Raw genomic sequence first — 14988 nt, 5'->3', positions numbered from 1 at the left:
ATGCATTCCAAAGTTTACTACTCTTTGTGGGTTTACCATAGATTATAAGGTTTTTAAGAATTGTTGAAAAAATTCATCCAAATCATCCACATCTACATATATAAATAAGGGAGATGGATTACTTATCTTGTATCGTAGATAAACACAGTTTATCACGAATTTGAAAATAAATGAAAAAATTTAAGGAATTAGTGGGGCTGAGTCGTGTCACCACTCACTCTCCTTGAGACCTTAGTAACACAAGTCCCATTCCATTTCCCTATATTTCTTAGCTGCCAAGTAGTGAAAAACTAAACTCAATTCCCATTGCAAGTTCAAGCAATATTTTTGAACCAAGGAATTCTAATTTGGGTGGGAAAGGAGTTACGACCATAATGATACAGCAGTACATGACTCAATGGTGAGGAAGAACACGGCAAGAATGAACGAATTCACTTTCTTCATTTCCTTTCCATCTTTTGCTTTCCATTTGTTTGGTGAGGGAGAATACAGAAAGAACGAATTCACACATAATGCGTATAGAAAACAAATGGAAACGGAAAAGGGACACCACACCCCTTGAGATCACCACTAATAAAAAACAGCAACTTGAATTATTGCATCCCCTCACATATCTGAAAACCTCTCTATCTTCTCTACAGAAACCTGAAAAATCACCTTCCCTTTTCTGCTCTTTGTAGATAATTACTTCCCTTTTCCAGCTCTGCGCTTCATGTCAGCAGAAGCTGGCTGCCTTCCACTCCAATGTCCAGGTGGCCCAACTCCATTTGATAATTTCCGTGATGGCGAAGAACCTAACGTAGGAATTGAACTCCTACATACAAAAAGGGATTGGGAAGGGTAGTGTTAGAAACATGTAAACATAATCACTAACAGTACTCGGCAAGCAAATAACGTTGGCGACTTGGTTTGCATGTGGGAAGAAAAATTATCACATAATTGCTATAATTTTGTGGCAACATACATTACCTTATTTCAGGGCTTTTATTTGCCTTGGATTGAGGTTTCTTGATCTTTGTCCCTACTCCATTTGGTATTCTGGTCATCTTAGGATGATTGAATTGCCAAAGCATGTCTGGCTCAGATAAATCGCTACTTGCAACATCGAGCTCATCAGAATCAGCAGTGGAAGCTATATCAGACCGGTTTGTCTGAAGATCATAATCTGGGCTCTCTTTTTTGTTACCTGAGACTCTGTTGTATAGTTTTTCTGGGTATACCTTTGAATCCAGGGAAAGTCTCTGATAGAAATGCTCAGGCAACTGACCATTTTCACCATCCCAACGCTCCAGTGGTTTTTCATCTCCATATACAACTTCTTGCTTGTTCACCATGACCTTATCAACCCAATCTCCAGACCCTGTTTCCTTCTCATCCTCCTTTCTGAAATTTTGTTCAGGCCCACTAACTGGTGGCCAGGGAGGTGAATTCATCAGTAGTTCTTGTAGATCAAGGCTGCTTTTGCTCTTTGGCCTTGTCACAGAATTATTCCTTACCTACAAAACAAGAATGTCAAACTTCCAACTTCACAAAGCAATGAAGCATTCAATGGAACTAGCTAAACAGATTAATTAGCGACTAGCAACAGAACAACCCATAGTTTGACATGTGAGGTTAATTTGTTATGTGTTTCAACTAATTGCCCATGTGAGGTTAACGTGTATGTGTTTCAACTAGAACTACATTTGAAGAATTTAGGGAAAAAGGCAATTGCAGTAGCTATCTAGATCCAGATAACATTTTATTATAACTGTCTGAAGAACATTATCAGATGGTTATGGACATCCTCTTAGACAAGACCATCAATGTAGCTGAAGGATACACTTATTCCAAGTAATAGGGCCAAGGCTCAGTTGAAGTGAGTTACACTTATGAACTTGTGATTCACCATTTACCCTTTTACTTTGATTGCACTATAAGCTACTACCTAAGTTTTTCTACATTGCCTATAGGAAACATTCATCAGACACCAAAAATGCTTGAAAGCAAGGAGATCTGTCATTCTGTATATACTGAAATGTAAAGTACAATACACAACCTCACCACAGCTAGATCTATAAGTGAATTACCTCTTTGTTTCCTACATCCTCCATTGGTTGCTGGCCTTTGCTGTGAGCACCTGACATATCTCCTCTAATCTGTCTGTTTTGATGCAAAGGTGATCCACTAGGCTTAAATACAGGTGATTCACTAAGCTTAAATATGTGTTGTTCAGGAGAGCTGGGTATGGAATGTTGGAGGTTCTCGGGTTCTTCCTCTTTCCTTGCTAATGCTGCCTTAAGACTAGCAATCTGAAATAAGAATTGAGAATAGAACAAAACTCCATCATATGAAAATATGCCCTGGCATAGTAGGATGGAGTTTCTGTAAATGTCAAAAGGAAGAAGAGGATATAAGAACCTGCTCTTTGAGCTCTTTGACATCTGCACCATCTTTGTTTACTCGGGCAGCACCAAGCTCAATAGTAGAAACACGCTCAGCAAACTTTAGCGTACTAATTGTCTCCCCAACAGCATCAGGTTCAGGGCTAATATGAACAAACATTAATGTCTTGGCTTGTCCTCCTAGACAGAATCAAAACACAAAAGGTAAGTCAAATGAAAATGTAGTTCCAATACAGCTAGGGGAGTAGAGAACCTTAGTTTAATACCTAGAGAATCTTGAAGCAGTTGTGTGAGTTTACTGTTCCTGTAAGGAACATGTGAATTCTTTTGGGCGAGGGACGATATCACATCGCCTAGAGCAGAAAGTGATTTGTTAATATGCACTGCTTCCTTCAGTCTATCCCCTATAACTTCAGATTTGTCAACCCTTTCACTCCCAGCCAGGTCAACCAAGTGCATTGACCCACGGAGAACAGCTCCTGATGTCAGGTCTCTACCTTGAACATGAACCGTCACGCAACTGCAAATAAATTCAATAGAAAAATCAGTACTATAGGGGATTTTTTTTCTAACAGCTGATACAAAACTCATAATCATACCTATGAGAGCGACTACTACGGTCATTGAGAGCTGTTGAACCCACTGCACGATTCCTGTGTCCAAGGTTCATCAGTTCAAGAACATCAGATGTTGATGTAACAGGTACAAGATTTGCATCTGGCACATTTAGTCCATTTTGAGAGCTGTTACGAATTTCTAATGTGTTCAACAGTTAAGGAAATTCTTCTTAGGGGGAAGAAAAGCATCCAACTTGCAAAAGGGTAAAAGAAATAAACCCAATGTTCTCAAGGATATCTTTTGTTAAAACCATCAGTAACCAGGAGATCTCTGACTTGTTCATTATATATCTCCATCATCTGAACAGAAACATCATAGCTAAAGCTATCCTTTCTTTGTTCTGAGAGAAGAAACAAATCATTCAACGCCCTGTAATTTACACCTCGGCTTTTTTCTGTAAGCTCATGTGGCCCTGTCTGGAAACATAAAACCAAATAAATCAGCAAAATGGCTTACACATCATCAAAACATTACATCCAGTGAATGAAATAAAATGAAGGAATCAAGTTACTGCATCATAAAAGAATAAATGGATAGATACATACATCCATCCACTATTACGATGTCTTACCATAGTATAGGTTTTTCCTGATCCTGTCTGACCATATGCAAATATGCAAACATTGTAACCCTCAAGAACTGATCGAATTAGGGGTCGAGTATCTGAGAAGACTTCCTCTGTAATGGAACAAAAAATGAAGGATGGTTTATGAAATGCCATAAAGTGGAAAATCTGAAGAAAAAAAAATGAAAACTAAACAGAATGGGGACCTTAGTGACCTTGAGATGCAGTAGGACCAAAAACTTTATTGAAAGTGAATGATCTACGTCCCTCTTTTCCATATTTTGAAGGGGTGATGATTGTAATATTTCCTTCTGCTATATGATCCACAGTGTTCAAACGGTTTGGTTGCCCAGGCAAGAAGGGTCTGACTCGGCAGTAGACCCTGATACTTCCTAATAATAAAGAAACCAAAAAACTGATAACTCTCTTTTCAGGAAATTAAATAGATTATTATGATAATGGGGGTAATGGTGGTAACTCAAATAACAACATTACCTTTAAGGTCTTGCACTTGATTATATAGTTTACGGTTTTCTTCAAGAACTTTATGGTAACCAGCGGAAGCAAGAGCTAGAACATGCATGTGTCTACCTGTTAAGGGATGGGATAACTTCAAGATCAAAGAAAAACTTTGGTTGTAAAGAAGCACAAACAAATACTAGAAAAATCCCTCGAAGTCTCACCAAGAGTGTTGTACTCCTCAAGGCACTTCATCTGCATAAAGTGCATCCCAGCTTTTGTTGCAGAGAGAGTATGTCTGAGCTCCTAAAATCATTTGAAATTATTCACATCAAGTTACTTGCCCGACAAGTTTATATGCAAAACTATATCAAACTTATATCACTATCAATGAATACCAGTATAGCTCTTTGTTGCCGGTCAACAAGCATCTGCTGCTTCATAATCTGCTTTTTTGACTCCTCATCATGGATAGGCTTTTCACACAAGGATTTGTTTTTGTTCATCTTTGCCACATTCTCATCATCCGTCTCCACCTTCACATCATTCTCATCATCCGTCTCCATCTTCACATCATTCTCATCATCCGTCTCCACCTTCACATCAATAAGGGAAGATAATTTTATTTAAGATCCACAGAATTAATAAACATCAACAACTTGCATAATGCATATTCATACAGCAACTCATATCTTGCATTTAACCTTATGTATTTGAGAAGTAAAGATGAGCAGCATACCTTCACTTCACAAGAAGCAGTCTTTAAAAGGGTTTTGTCCCCATCAGTTTTAGTCAAATCCTTTACAGCTGTTTTCATCTGTTGGATCATGAAAGCCCATACTTGCAACATTTAGATAAGAAAACAATTGACACAGATAATTGAGTTTGTATTCTATAAATACTCAAATTCTACACATGGAAATAAGTAAGACTTTGCCCGAATCCATATTCCCAACAAACCCCCCCCCCCCCCAGCCCCACCCCATTCAGGATGAGGGACTGACTTATTCACATAGTAGTACCGGGCATATAAAAGGAAACTTACCAGCTCATTTTGACATGCAAGACGACGTTCAAACTCCTCCATAACCCTACTTAGCAATGACTCCACCAACTGTTACCAGCAGAAACAATAATATGTTTTACACAGAATTAAGCATTATAAATAAATCTGCGAGGAGCAGAAATTCTCTAGTTCAGATAAATTATAGCATGATAGGAAGAAGCCAAGCTTACTTCAACTGTATTTTACACATGGAACACATGCAGAGAGATAAGGAACCACAACATGCCATGACTGCAGTGAATCTGCTTTTCCCAAACTCTGCCATTATTCTGGCCCATTCACCATAGCTTTCTGACTGTTCAATAATCCTATGGTTGGGATCATTTAGTGGGGTATTGGCCTAGGATGTCTTAAAGGTGTGAGTCATGAATGCTGAACATGAGTCCTCTGCATATGTCCTTATGGGCCAACATACAACAGCAAGAATGCATACTACTGCATTTTTATCCCATTTTTGGCTTCTAAATTAAATTTACAAAGAGAAAGAGCTCTTACCGCTGGAACTTCTTCAGGATTCTTGTCTGATAGAACTGCACGTACAAGCATATTCACTGATTGAGTGGTTGCCTGCAGATTAAATTTTGAATGAAATTGAATGATCATTATAGTCATGTTACATGGCGAAGCAAGTCTACACATAACTCCAAATAGTAAAGCTTACCAACCATTTCAGTAAGAGCATAAGCAAGATCACCATTTGTGCTTGGATCAGGGGATAAACCGTCCAGGGATTTCTCACTCATTGATTGGTTCTTTGACAACGAATTTGTGAAAAGTTCAGAATTTTTCCTTACAACATATTTCCCTGAGCTGGCGGATTTCAAACTTCCTCCAAATTTCCTCGCTCGGTTTCCACCAAACTGTTTGGAGTCACTTAAGGATTTAAGTGCCAGAACGCAGTTTACAATCCGTGAAGATTTCCCTCCCTGGAAGTTTAAGGATAGAATTTAAAAGGGCTTGAACAAGAAAATTGTACTTTTACAATCTGATGTATTCAAAAATTGATATTGGCTCATCTTCCACAACTGTAGAACTTTGATTTGCAAGTAAAAATTGGTTTTACATCCATAAGAAAATAATGAGGAAGATAGATAAAAGGGACAAGGATATGGGGGGGGGGGGGGAAGTTATTAGAAGCTCATCATCAGAATGTTTTTAAAAAAGAAAAAGAAAAAACCACTCACCTGTTCCAGATCGGATACCTCAAAGGTAGGAAGCCCCATCTCCTGCACAACTATGAGGAAATTCCTCAAATTTTCAAAGTACTGATATGCTGATAAAGCAGCTCCATCAGGGACATTAGCAGTATCCGATAGACTTTCCACAACCTGTAAATAATTTGGAAGAAGAAAATAGTTAAACAACAGACGGGGAAAGAAGGATTTTAAACCAGTAAGAAAAAAAGGTATCTTCACCCACCAACCTTTGGCACTGCACCAGGTTGAATCTTATTGAGAACATTGCAGAGGATGATTCCACTTCGTAACCCAAGCCTAAATTCATCCTCAGATGGCTCAGCCGGCAAATCTTTAGTTCCAACCAATCCGACCGTCTTTCGCAGCCACCCCGCAGCATCATACCTTCTAAGTGCTGTAAAACGATGCGCAAATCCAGTTAGGAAAATTAAGCCTGTGCTAAGCAAGGCCATTAAGAACATTAACCAATAAATGGCAGAAACAATGAGGCTCTGTTGTTCTGAAAATGAAATGGGAAATGGAAGCGAAAGGAAATAAAACACAGATAGTACATAAATTTACAGGACATATAAACAAAAAAAGAACAAGCCAAACTTGATCATAATTCCGTAAGGGAAAACCTTCCAAAGCGAAAGAACAGATAATTCAATTGAAATCAAATCCACTGAATTAAAATTATGAACCAAATACCTGCTTCCTCTGCTTTCCTTGACGCTAAATCAATGTCGCTCAACCGAGTCCCATTCTGTTGTAGAACATCCTCCACAACAGAAGCCATAGAAAATGAGAAAATCCCTTCCGTCGTCATTTCCACACTAAAATGTACGTAATAACTCTCAAAACAAAATCAAACCAAAATCAAAATTCTTATCATTTAATGCTCTGCGATTTTGCCGGAGAAACAGAATCAGCACTAAATTTTCAAACCTCCACGATCTCCATGCAACAATATTCTCACAATTAGCTACTTTTCCGACAAACCAATCGTTGGATCTTTTTTTCAGGTTCCTCCAGAGATCAATGAACGATGATAACAGTTGCAGAACCAAGCATCAGACATGAGATGGAAAGCCAATTAAACAGAGAGAGAAAGATAGAAGGGAGGAAAGTGCAGAGAGATAGAGAAGGGTGTGGTGTTTATGATTCTCTTTCTGCCTTTTCTTTCTTTCTTCCTTTCTTCCTTTCTTTCTTTCTGTTCTACACAATCTCCCTCAAACCTTGAAAGCTCATTCTCTCTCTCTCTCTCTCCATTCGATCTTTCTAATATTGGTCTCAAAAAAGCGAACCAAATCTCGCTCCGAACCTCCCGGATCGGAAACCGAACGGTTTTTTCCATTTCACGACTGTATCTGTGTGGCTGCGTGAAAACAAAACCTATTTTTATCTTCGAATGTTTATCGATCTGTCAACCATTAGATCAGAATCTGGAGATGTCCATGATTGATTTTTCCTTTTTCCTCGGACTTTTAATCGCCATGCTTTAGCTTTTATCAACTACAGTGAAAATGTTTGGCAAAGTATTTATTATATCTACTTCTTGTCACATTGAAAAATGCCACGTGGCTATATTTTTAAAATACCGTTACGTACTGGATAACGGTTTATCAGCTGATATAGCGCGAGAGATTGATACCAATCTGATCGCATCGGTATCGTATCGGTATTGGGCCATAATCGATACGGATACCGATAGAAATACCTATAAGGCTATATAACCTTGCCTACCACAGAATACAGAGCAAGTTACTAGGTTGTGTTAAACATTGACCTGGCCTGCTATCATTGTTTCAAAAATCGGAAATTGGATCGGTGAATCGGTTGACACCGATCTTGATTTCCATGCTCCTAATCATTGCTTCTTGAATCAGAATCGGATGGATCAAATCAATTGATTCCTAGTCATTTCTTTATAACCCATCATGAATTGAACTGATTCATGGCTGACTTTCGAATCTTGAAACAGTTCGATTTTCACCATAATATAGCTTAGATTCCTGATTCTTGAACCGATTTAGGCCGATTCAAAATGGAATCCTCTCTAACCGATTCCACTCTCGATGCTGAGTTTTAAAACTTTGCTTGAGCATCAGATCTTTTAGGCCTAAAGCAGTTCACATCCGACCATGGCTTGATCATCTGGTCCAATAATGTAGATTCTAACAGACATGTTAGCTATCCTTTACCCATTAGTCATCTATTTGGACGGTGACGATCTTCTCCTTGGATTAGTCTAATCTTGATGCTCGAAGCCTTATGTAGGTGGGTCCTTTTAACAACATAAATTGTGTCTATATATAGATTGTAGAGACACTATCCATTTATATTGACACATACACGTCTAGAGGAAAAGAGGAATTTCGATCAATATTGATTCATATACAAAGGAACCCACATTATTAAATAAGAGAAGAGAGAGAGAGAGAGAGAGCCTCTGAGGGACATGTTGAGAAACATGTACACCATGATCACATGCACGCTTCTTCCCATAGATGTACGGTTTTAGTATACAATATCGACATTTGTATTAGTCATCGTTGATACCGATATCAACATCGATATTTTATCCAAATTTAAGGTTCATATCCATTTTACCAATACAATATCGGTCACAGCCGATACCAATACGTATTGACCGATGCCGATAATTATATGTATATTTAGATCATCATGTTGGTTACTTGAAACTCAGTTCTTTGGTCCCCCTCACCATGGAATGACATTAACGACGTAAAATTAATTAAAGTGACTACGTGATAACTATATTTCTTAATTGCAATCTTTGTTATTCTTAAATTTGTTAGTAGCTTGGTTTATCATTTGTTGATCATCTGGTTTTATTTTAATTTAAGTAAATTTACTAACTTATACATTACATGTTAAGGTTCCTAAAGTCTCCTCTCTAGAACCTAAAGGTGAGGGGTCTGTCACGTTTTATTTTTGAAACTATGAACTTGTCCATTTCCCTAAACCTCTTCCATATAACGTTAAGTAAGGAACAATTCTTTTTTTATTTGTACAGAATTTTTTAAATTAAAGTTTTTAAAAATTAAGTGGGTCCCTCCGTGTATAAGGGGTCCCCAACTATATAACAACCTTTACATGAAGATATAACTTAGTAACTTACCGATCTGCCAGTGATTGGAACTTGGAAGTGTTGGAAGCTTTATCTTCACCCTTAAACAAAAAAAAAAACTGTTATCTCAATCATCTCTTTCTCCGGTCTTTGGGGCCTGTTTGTTTGCCGGATAAAAGTGGGATAGGTAAAAAAAGGTGAGAAAAGTGAATTATTTTCTCACAAAATATCAAAGATGTGTGTTTGGATACATGGAGCGAAAAACTTCCAGATAAGCGCATTAAATGTATTTATTCTTGTTTGGTGAGGTGGCACCCCTCTTTTTCTCATCCCATTCACTTTCAAAGACATCATTCATGGAAAAGTTATTTTTGAGTCTATCTCTCTCATCTTCCTATTTTCTTTCTTTCCTATAAAATCTTAGACTTGGATCCTTTGTTGCGCAACAGGGCATCCGGCGCACATCGGACAGCCCTGCTGCCCCGAGCATGTAGCCTCATACATTGCCCTTGTGTTGGGCTGCGTGCCCGGGGCAGCAGGGCCGTTCGATGTGCGCCGGACACCCTGCCACACCAAAAAGGAACTCTATCCTGGAATCCCATCCCATATCCATTTCCTCTCTCTCCCACTAAATCACACCCCATTGTAAAATGCATATTCTATTATTTCTTTTTCTTTACTTATCAACCCAACCCACAACATTTGCAACTCACCCTCACAAGTTTCCCACCCCTTTTTATCCGGCAAACAAATGGGGACTTATGTTTTGGGGAAGCGTTCTCTATCTAAGAGCACTGATCTTGGGCACACATAAAAGGGGGGCAATGGGAGAGCATGCAAGAGCATCATTGGATTGGTGTTGAAATGTACCAATTCTAAAACCAAGTTTTGACTCGGGCAAGTCAACCAAGTCGAGTCGAAAAAACACGAAACCTAATAAAGAGTGATGAAGACTCGCTCAAGTTTACAACATGATCAAATCAGGTTTGAGTCGATCCGAAATTTTTATTAACTCGGTATTTTTGCCTGAGTCATAGGCAACTCACAAAGTCTGTGTTTTTTTTTTTTTTTAAATCTTTTAATTGGGTTATATACTATTCATAGACCATAAGTTTAGTCTACAAACTAATCAAAACTTTAAAATTTTTGTTTGTTGTCTTCAACATTATTCCATGTATTCTTTTCACTTGTGAGTTGTGAAGCAACCATGCATAGGCTCACTCCTCACTTGAAGAAGAAAAAAATATTAACAAACGGGTTAAATACACATACCACCTTAAAATATACCCAATTTTCCTCATGCACCCCTAAGGTTTTGATAATTCCACATGCACCTCTTGAAAATGTGGCGCGTGTGGAAATGTTAGAACCTTAAGAGTGCATGAGGAATATTGGGTACATTTTAGGGGGATATGTGTACTTAACCCTTAAAAAAATAAGAAAAAAACATGACTTGCCTTAAACAGATTTGACTCACCTAACTCATCCAACCTTGGAAAAGATGAGTCGAGTCAAAAAAACTTGATTTTCCAAATATGATTGTGACTTGACTATTTTTTTGTTTCCTACCAAAAAGACTTGATTTTTTTTTTGTAAAATAGTAGACTTATTTATTTATAAAACATGTCCAACGCATGGAATCTGAGTTACAAAATCCAGATATTCAAGGAGTGGAAAAGAGTCAATTTGTCTATTGTTAATCTCCCTTAGAAATTAGAATGAAAGTGAAGGAACATTCCTTCAAATGATCAGCAAGGAACTAAATATCCTGTACAATATTTAAGATTTCACTTGACTGTGTGTGGAAAAGGGTCAGATATGTCCAACGCATGGAATCTGAGTTACAAAATTCAGATAATCAAGGAGTGGAAAAGGGACAGTTTGTGTGCTGTTAGTCTCGCTTGGAAATTGAAATGAAAGTGAAGGAACATTCCTTCAAATGATCAGCAAGGAACTGAATATCCTGTACAATATTTACTAAACAAAGTAAAATTTACATCCACATTGAATTTTTATTTTTTTGTAAAAATTTGGGACTACACAAATATTTTTCACGTGGCACTAGCAAGTCAGATAGAGCTAAATATTTTATGGGAGAATGTATTTTGTGCCACAGCGCAAGCTGCGCCCAGGTACATGGGTCTAACAGTCAGGGGATAAAATGATTATTGCGCCCACCCCCATGTGCTTGAGCACAACTTGCGCTGCGGCAAGATATTTTATAAATAGATAAACAATAAAAACCTGGTGTAACACATCGAGTCTCAAGCTCTCAGCCCATATTGAATTTGGCCAGGTGGCAGTAAAAAATTGAAAAAATTCAAAATTATAAACCGTTGAAAGAAATACATCATGCAGAGAGGATACCGTTGGATGGGTATCATTTAAAAGTTATATGTTCCATGCTGCCACAGATTAAGCTATTGTAGCATAATTCTTGACATGATATTTAAATGTTGTGCATGAAATGAGTGTTTGAATAGATGGGCTTAGAGCCACAAGTGATGCTCATGGGCATAAATTCTACTGTAATTTTCTCCTTCTAAATTTAAAAATAAATAAAAATACTAGTCATTGTTGATGCTATTTGCCCTCTTACACTCTCTCTCATCCTCGACATGTGATCCCTTGTATACAAATAATGTATTATCTTTTTAGGGTCACATGTCACATCGTGTGGCCTCCTATGCTCAGACATAGAGGGGTGAAATGACGGCCCCATTCCTATAAAATAGGAAAAACTCACCCTTATTAATTCTTCTGCTTGTGCTCCTATTAGCCCCTGCACTAGCGCGAAAGCCACATGACCTGACAACGATTCTCCTACCCTATCTTCTTCTCTCCCCTCCCCCTCCCCAACACATGAACACAAGGGCCACAAGACCCTCAATCATAAAAAGGAAAAAAGGTTCAAGCGAACACATTCATGGAACCCGTGATATGGCAACCTCAAGGATGGTATTGACCTATTGGGGTTGTGGATCCACCATGATGTTAACCTATACTAAACCGTAATCAAGGTTTAAAAACCTAGAATTTAGATTCGAATCGGTTCCGATCAATTTCAATTCAGTTTAGATCATATTAGAATCAATTAAGATCAATGAGCAATCGGTGACAATCGACTCAAATATGTCCTAACCCTAGTTTTTGGAAGGAGATCGGTAGAGCTGGGTTGGCCTTGATCGATTCCAATCCAATCCAATCCCGACGGCCATAATGATTTGGTTGTTTAGATTCTCAGTAGGGGGAGAGGGCAAAAGAAGGAAAGTGATGATATGGTTGAATGCTTGTGAACCCGACAAATACTCAAACATAAGAGAGAGAGAGAGAGGAATAATTATCACCTCCAATTCATTGCCCGCTTCAATTTCCTCCAATTCTTCATATAGGAGCAGAAATAACCACCCTACCCCACCTTGGGCAGTGTGTTCAGGCAGCGGGTAGGGTGGTCATTTCCGCTCCTATGTGAGGAATTGAAAGAATTGGAACAGCAGCGAATTGGAGGGGATAACGATTCAGAGAAAGAAAGGGCTTCATTCGTCTTTTCAGCGGCTTGTGACTTCCAACGTTCGAAAGTTTCAAATTGTTGCTTCGGGAACCGAGCCTGACAGGTTCGGGGATTCTGCCTAATTTCTGTTTGAGATAAAAGGGCAAAAGTGGACCCACGTGGCGCGTGTTTCGGTGGGAATGGGACCGACCCAGCATGCATACTGTTAAGGATGGTGGGTTCATCCGAGTCGGCTGCAATGAGTCATGACTCATGAGTGATAATCCATAACTTATGACTCAGTTAGGGCCCAGGGGGCTGCGTGTAACTGCTTTATTGGTTATGTCATTGATTTGGAATGGTATCGGCACAGACCGATACACTAATCCGATACTTATTACTAAATCCATTGTCAAAATGGAACTGGAACTGATCATTTACTATCGAATTGAATCGGACCGTAGAGAAATGACTCGATTCTGTTTTCATAAGTTCTCTTCCCTGTTTGGTTCAGAGGGTTTTAGTAATCGGTATCGGTCTATCAATACTAATTTGGATTAGTCTATTGGTACCGATTTAGATCGGTCTATCGATACTGATCGGTTCATATCGATTAGGTTTACCCCTATTTTATTTTTTAAAAAATAGATTTTTTACATTTTTACCCTTGTCCGTACTGATCTATCGATACGGCATTGCTAGGAATCGATATCAATCTCCACCAATACGAATCAGCCGATCCGATATCGATTCCTCAAACCATGGTTTGGTTCGGATTAGAACTGGAAACTATACGGTTCTAAACCGAATAGAAATAGGTAAAACTCAACCGAATAACTCGATTTTCAAGAATTGTGTTATGTTCAGCAAAGGCTACTTATTGAGTTGTTTCTAAGGTGGCTTTTTTATAATGTTAAAATGTACAATAAGGGGATCTAAGATGGTAAGCTTTATTACTTTAAACTTATCTCTTCATGCTCTCAAATTAAGTGTAAAAGGAATCGAATTAAAATGTACAAAGGTGAAACCGAAGTTTTGAACCGACATTATAAAACCGCATTAAACATAATGTGAACCGAAAGTAAACATATCAGAAATTGGAATTGCAAAATGTTTTCCAAAATTGGCACTACAAACTGGATAACAAAATTGAACAGAAATCAATAAAAACGGATGGAATGCAAAACAATCTTAATTTTGGTTGATTCTTATTCGGTTCGATTTTGATTTGCACTTTGTTAAAATGTAAACTAATCCAGAATTGGATCGAATAACCGGAACCATACTCATTAACATCCCCCAAGATTGGCTTAACTCCATGTTAGCATCTCCAATAAAGAAAAAGAAGGGAGAAGGTTCTCTGAGCAAGCAGCAATGCGTCATAGAGGGAGTGCACCAATCACGTGCGATAAAATGATATCATGGAGAAATAGAAAGATACACAAAAGTTCTATTGTACCGAATTTTTATCCTCTCAAGTGCGGTGCACTACCCAGTGCACCTCACCTAAGCATAGAGGGAATGCACCAATCACGTGTAGGCCTCATATGGATGATCCTATTTTCCAAACCCTCATTGGTTGTAGTGTGCAAATTCTTTCTTACATTGTACTTGTAGGAAACGTTCTCCCGTAAATCTTTCCATGAACCAAATTTCCTTTTACCACGTTGATGAACAGAGAACTTCTTAAGACACGACTCTGGAGCATTGGATTGTACCAAAAGGAATTTTTTGATTATGTAAAGTAAGGGGTGGGCGTAGGGATGTAAACAGATTGGATTCAGTTCGAATTTACTACTATTCGAGTTCGAATCCGTTTACCAAATGATATATCCGTATTCGATCCGATATCCGACGGAAATTTAAAAACTAATATTATATTCGAATTTGGGAGTTTATTAGATATTCGAATATTATCCGATCCGATAAACTATCCGATTAGTAAACGAATTTGTCCTATATTGAATACAGATTTTCGGCTCCAATTACCTATTTCCGACTCCGATTACCGATTACCAACTCTAATTACCAAAATATCCTTATGAAAATATTTATATTTGCTTTGTACAATTGAATAGTAAATTATCTATATATTATCCGATCTGAAATAGAGCTATCCGAATCCAAATTCGATTAT

At 38.1% G+C, this 14988-nt stretch overlaps 1 protein-coding gene across 2 annotated transcripts; it reads right to left on the bottom strand.

Annotated features, from left to right (window-relative positions):
* Window positions 1–401: 401 nt before the first annotated feature.
* Window positions 402–7243, bottom strand: LOC122658249 (kinesin-like protein KIN-14I). 2 transcript variants are annotated; one of them, XM_043853165.1, is made up of 19 exons: window positions 6979–7243; window positions 6516–6682; window positions 6277–6420; window positions 5758–6018; window positions 5588–5659; window positions 5072–5140; window positions 4766–4846; window positions 4425–4562; window positions 4251–4332; window positions 4063–4158; window positions 3783–3959; window positions 3574–3680; window positions 3240–3418; window positions 2984–3145; window positions 2651–2904; window positions 2401–2564; window positions 2070–2291; window positions 970–1496; window positions 402–814 (listed from the first exon to the last, which is right to left on the bottom strand). In XM_043853165.1, exons 1-19 carry the CDS (start codon window positions 7094–7096, stop codon window positions 685–687), a joined length of 3150 nt encoding a protein of 1049 aa, XP_043709100.1. In that variant the 5' UTR covers window positions 7097–7243; the 3' UTR covers window positions 402–684. The 2 variants fall into 2 exon arrangements, with proteins under 2 accessions (XP_043709100.1, XP_043709102.1); XM_043853167.1 differs by having other exon boundaries at window positions 4766–4843.
* Between the last annotated feature and the right edge of the window lie 7745 nt (window positions 7244–14988).

The sequence above is a fragment of the Telopea speciosissima genome, chromosome 4 (genome assembly GCF_018873765.1).
Source record: "Telopea speciosissima isolate NSW1024214 ecotype Mountain lineage chromosome 4, Tspe_v1, whole genome shotgun sequence".
NCBI classification, from domain to species: domain Eukaryota; kingdom Viridiplantae; phylum Streptophyta; class Magnoliopsida; order Proteales; family Proteaceae; genus Telopea; species Telopea speciosissima.
Note: the sequence above shows the minus strand (reverse complement) of the source record. Positions and strands in the feature narration are given on the sequence as shown.

Coding starts and splice junctions, on each gene's coding strand:
- LOC122658249 (XM_043853165.1), bottom strand. CDS start 7,096: ATGACGACGGAAGGGATTTTCTCATTTTCTATGGCTTCTGTTGTGGAG. Junction 5,141..5,587: donor ATCCTGAAGAAGTTCCAGCG/GTAAGAGCTCTT, acceptor TGCTGGTAACAG/TTGGTGGAGTCATTGCTAAG. Junction 4,333..4,424: donor GGCAACAAAGAGCTATACTG/GTATTCATTGAT, acceptor AAATGATTTTAG/GAGCTCAGACATACTCTCTC.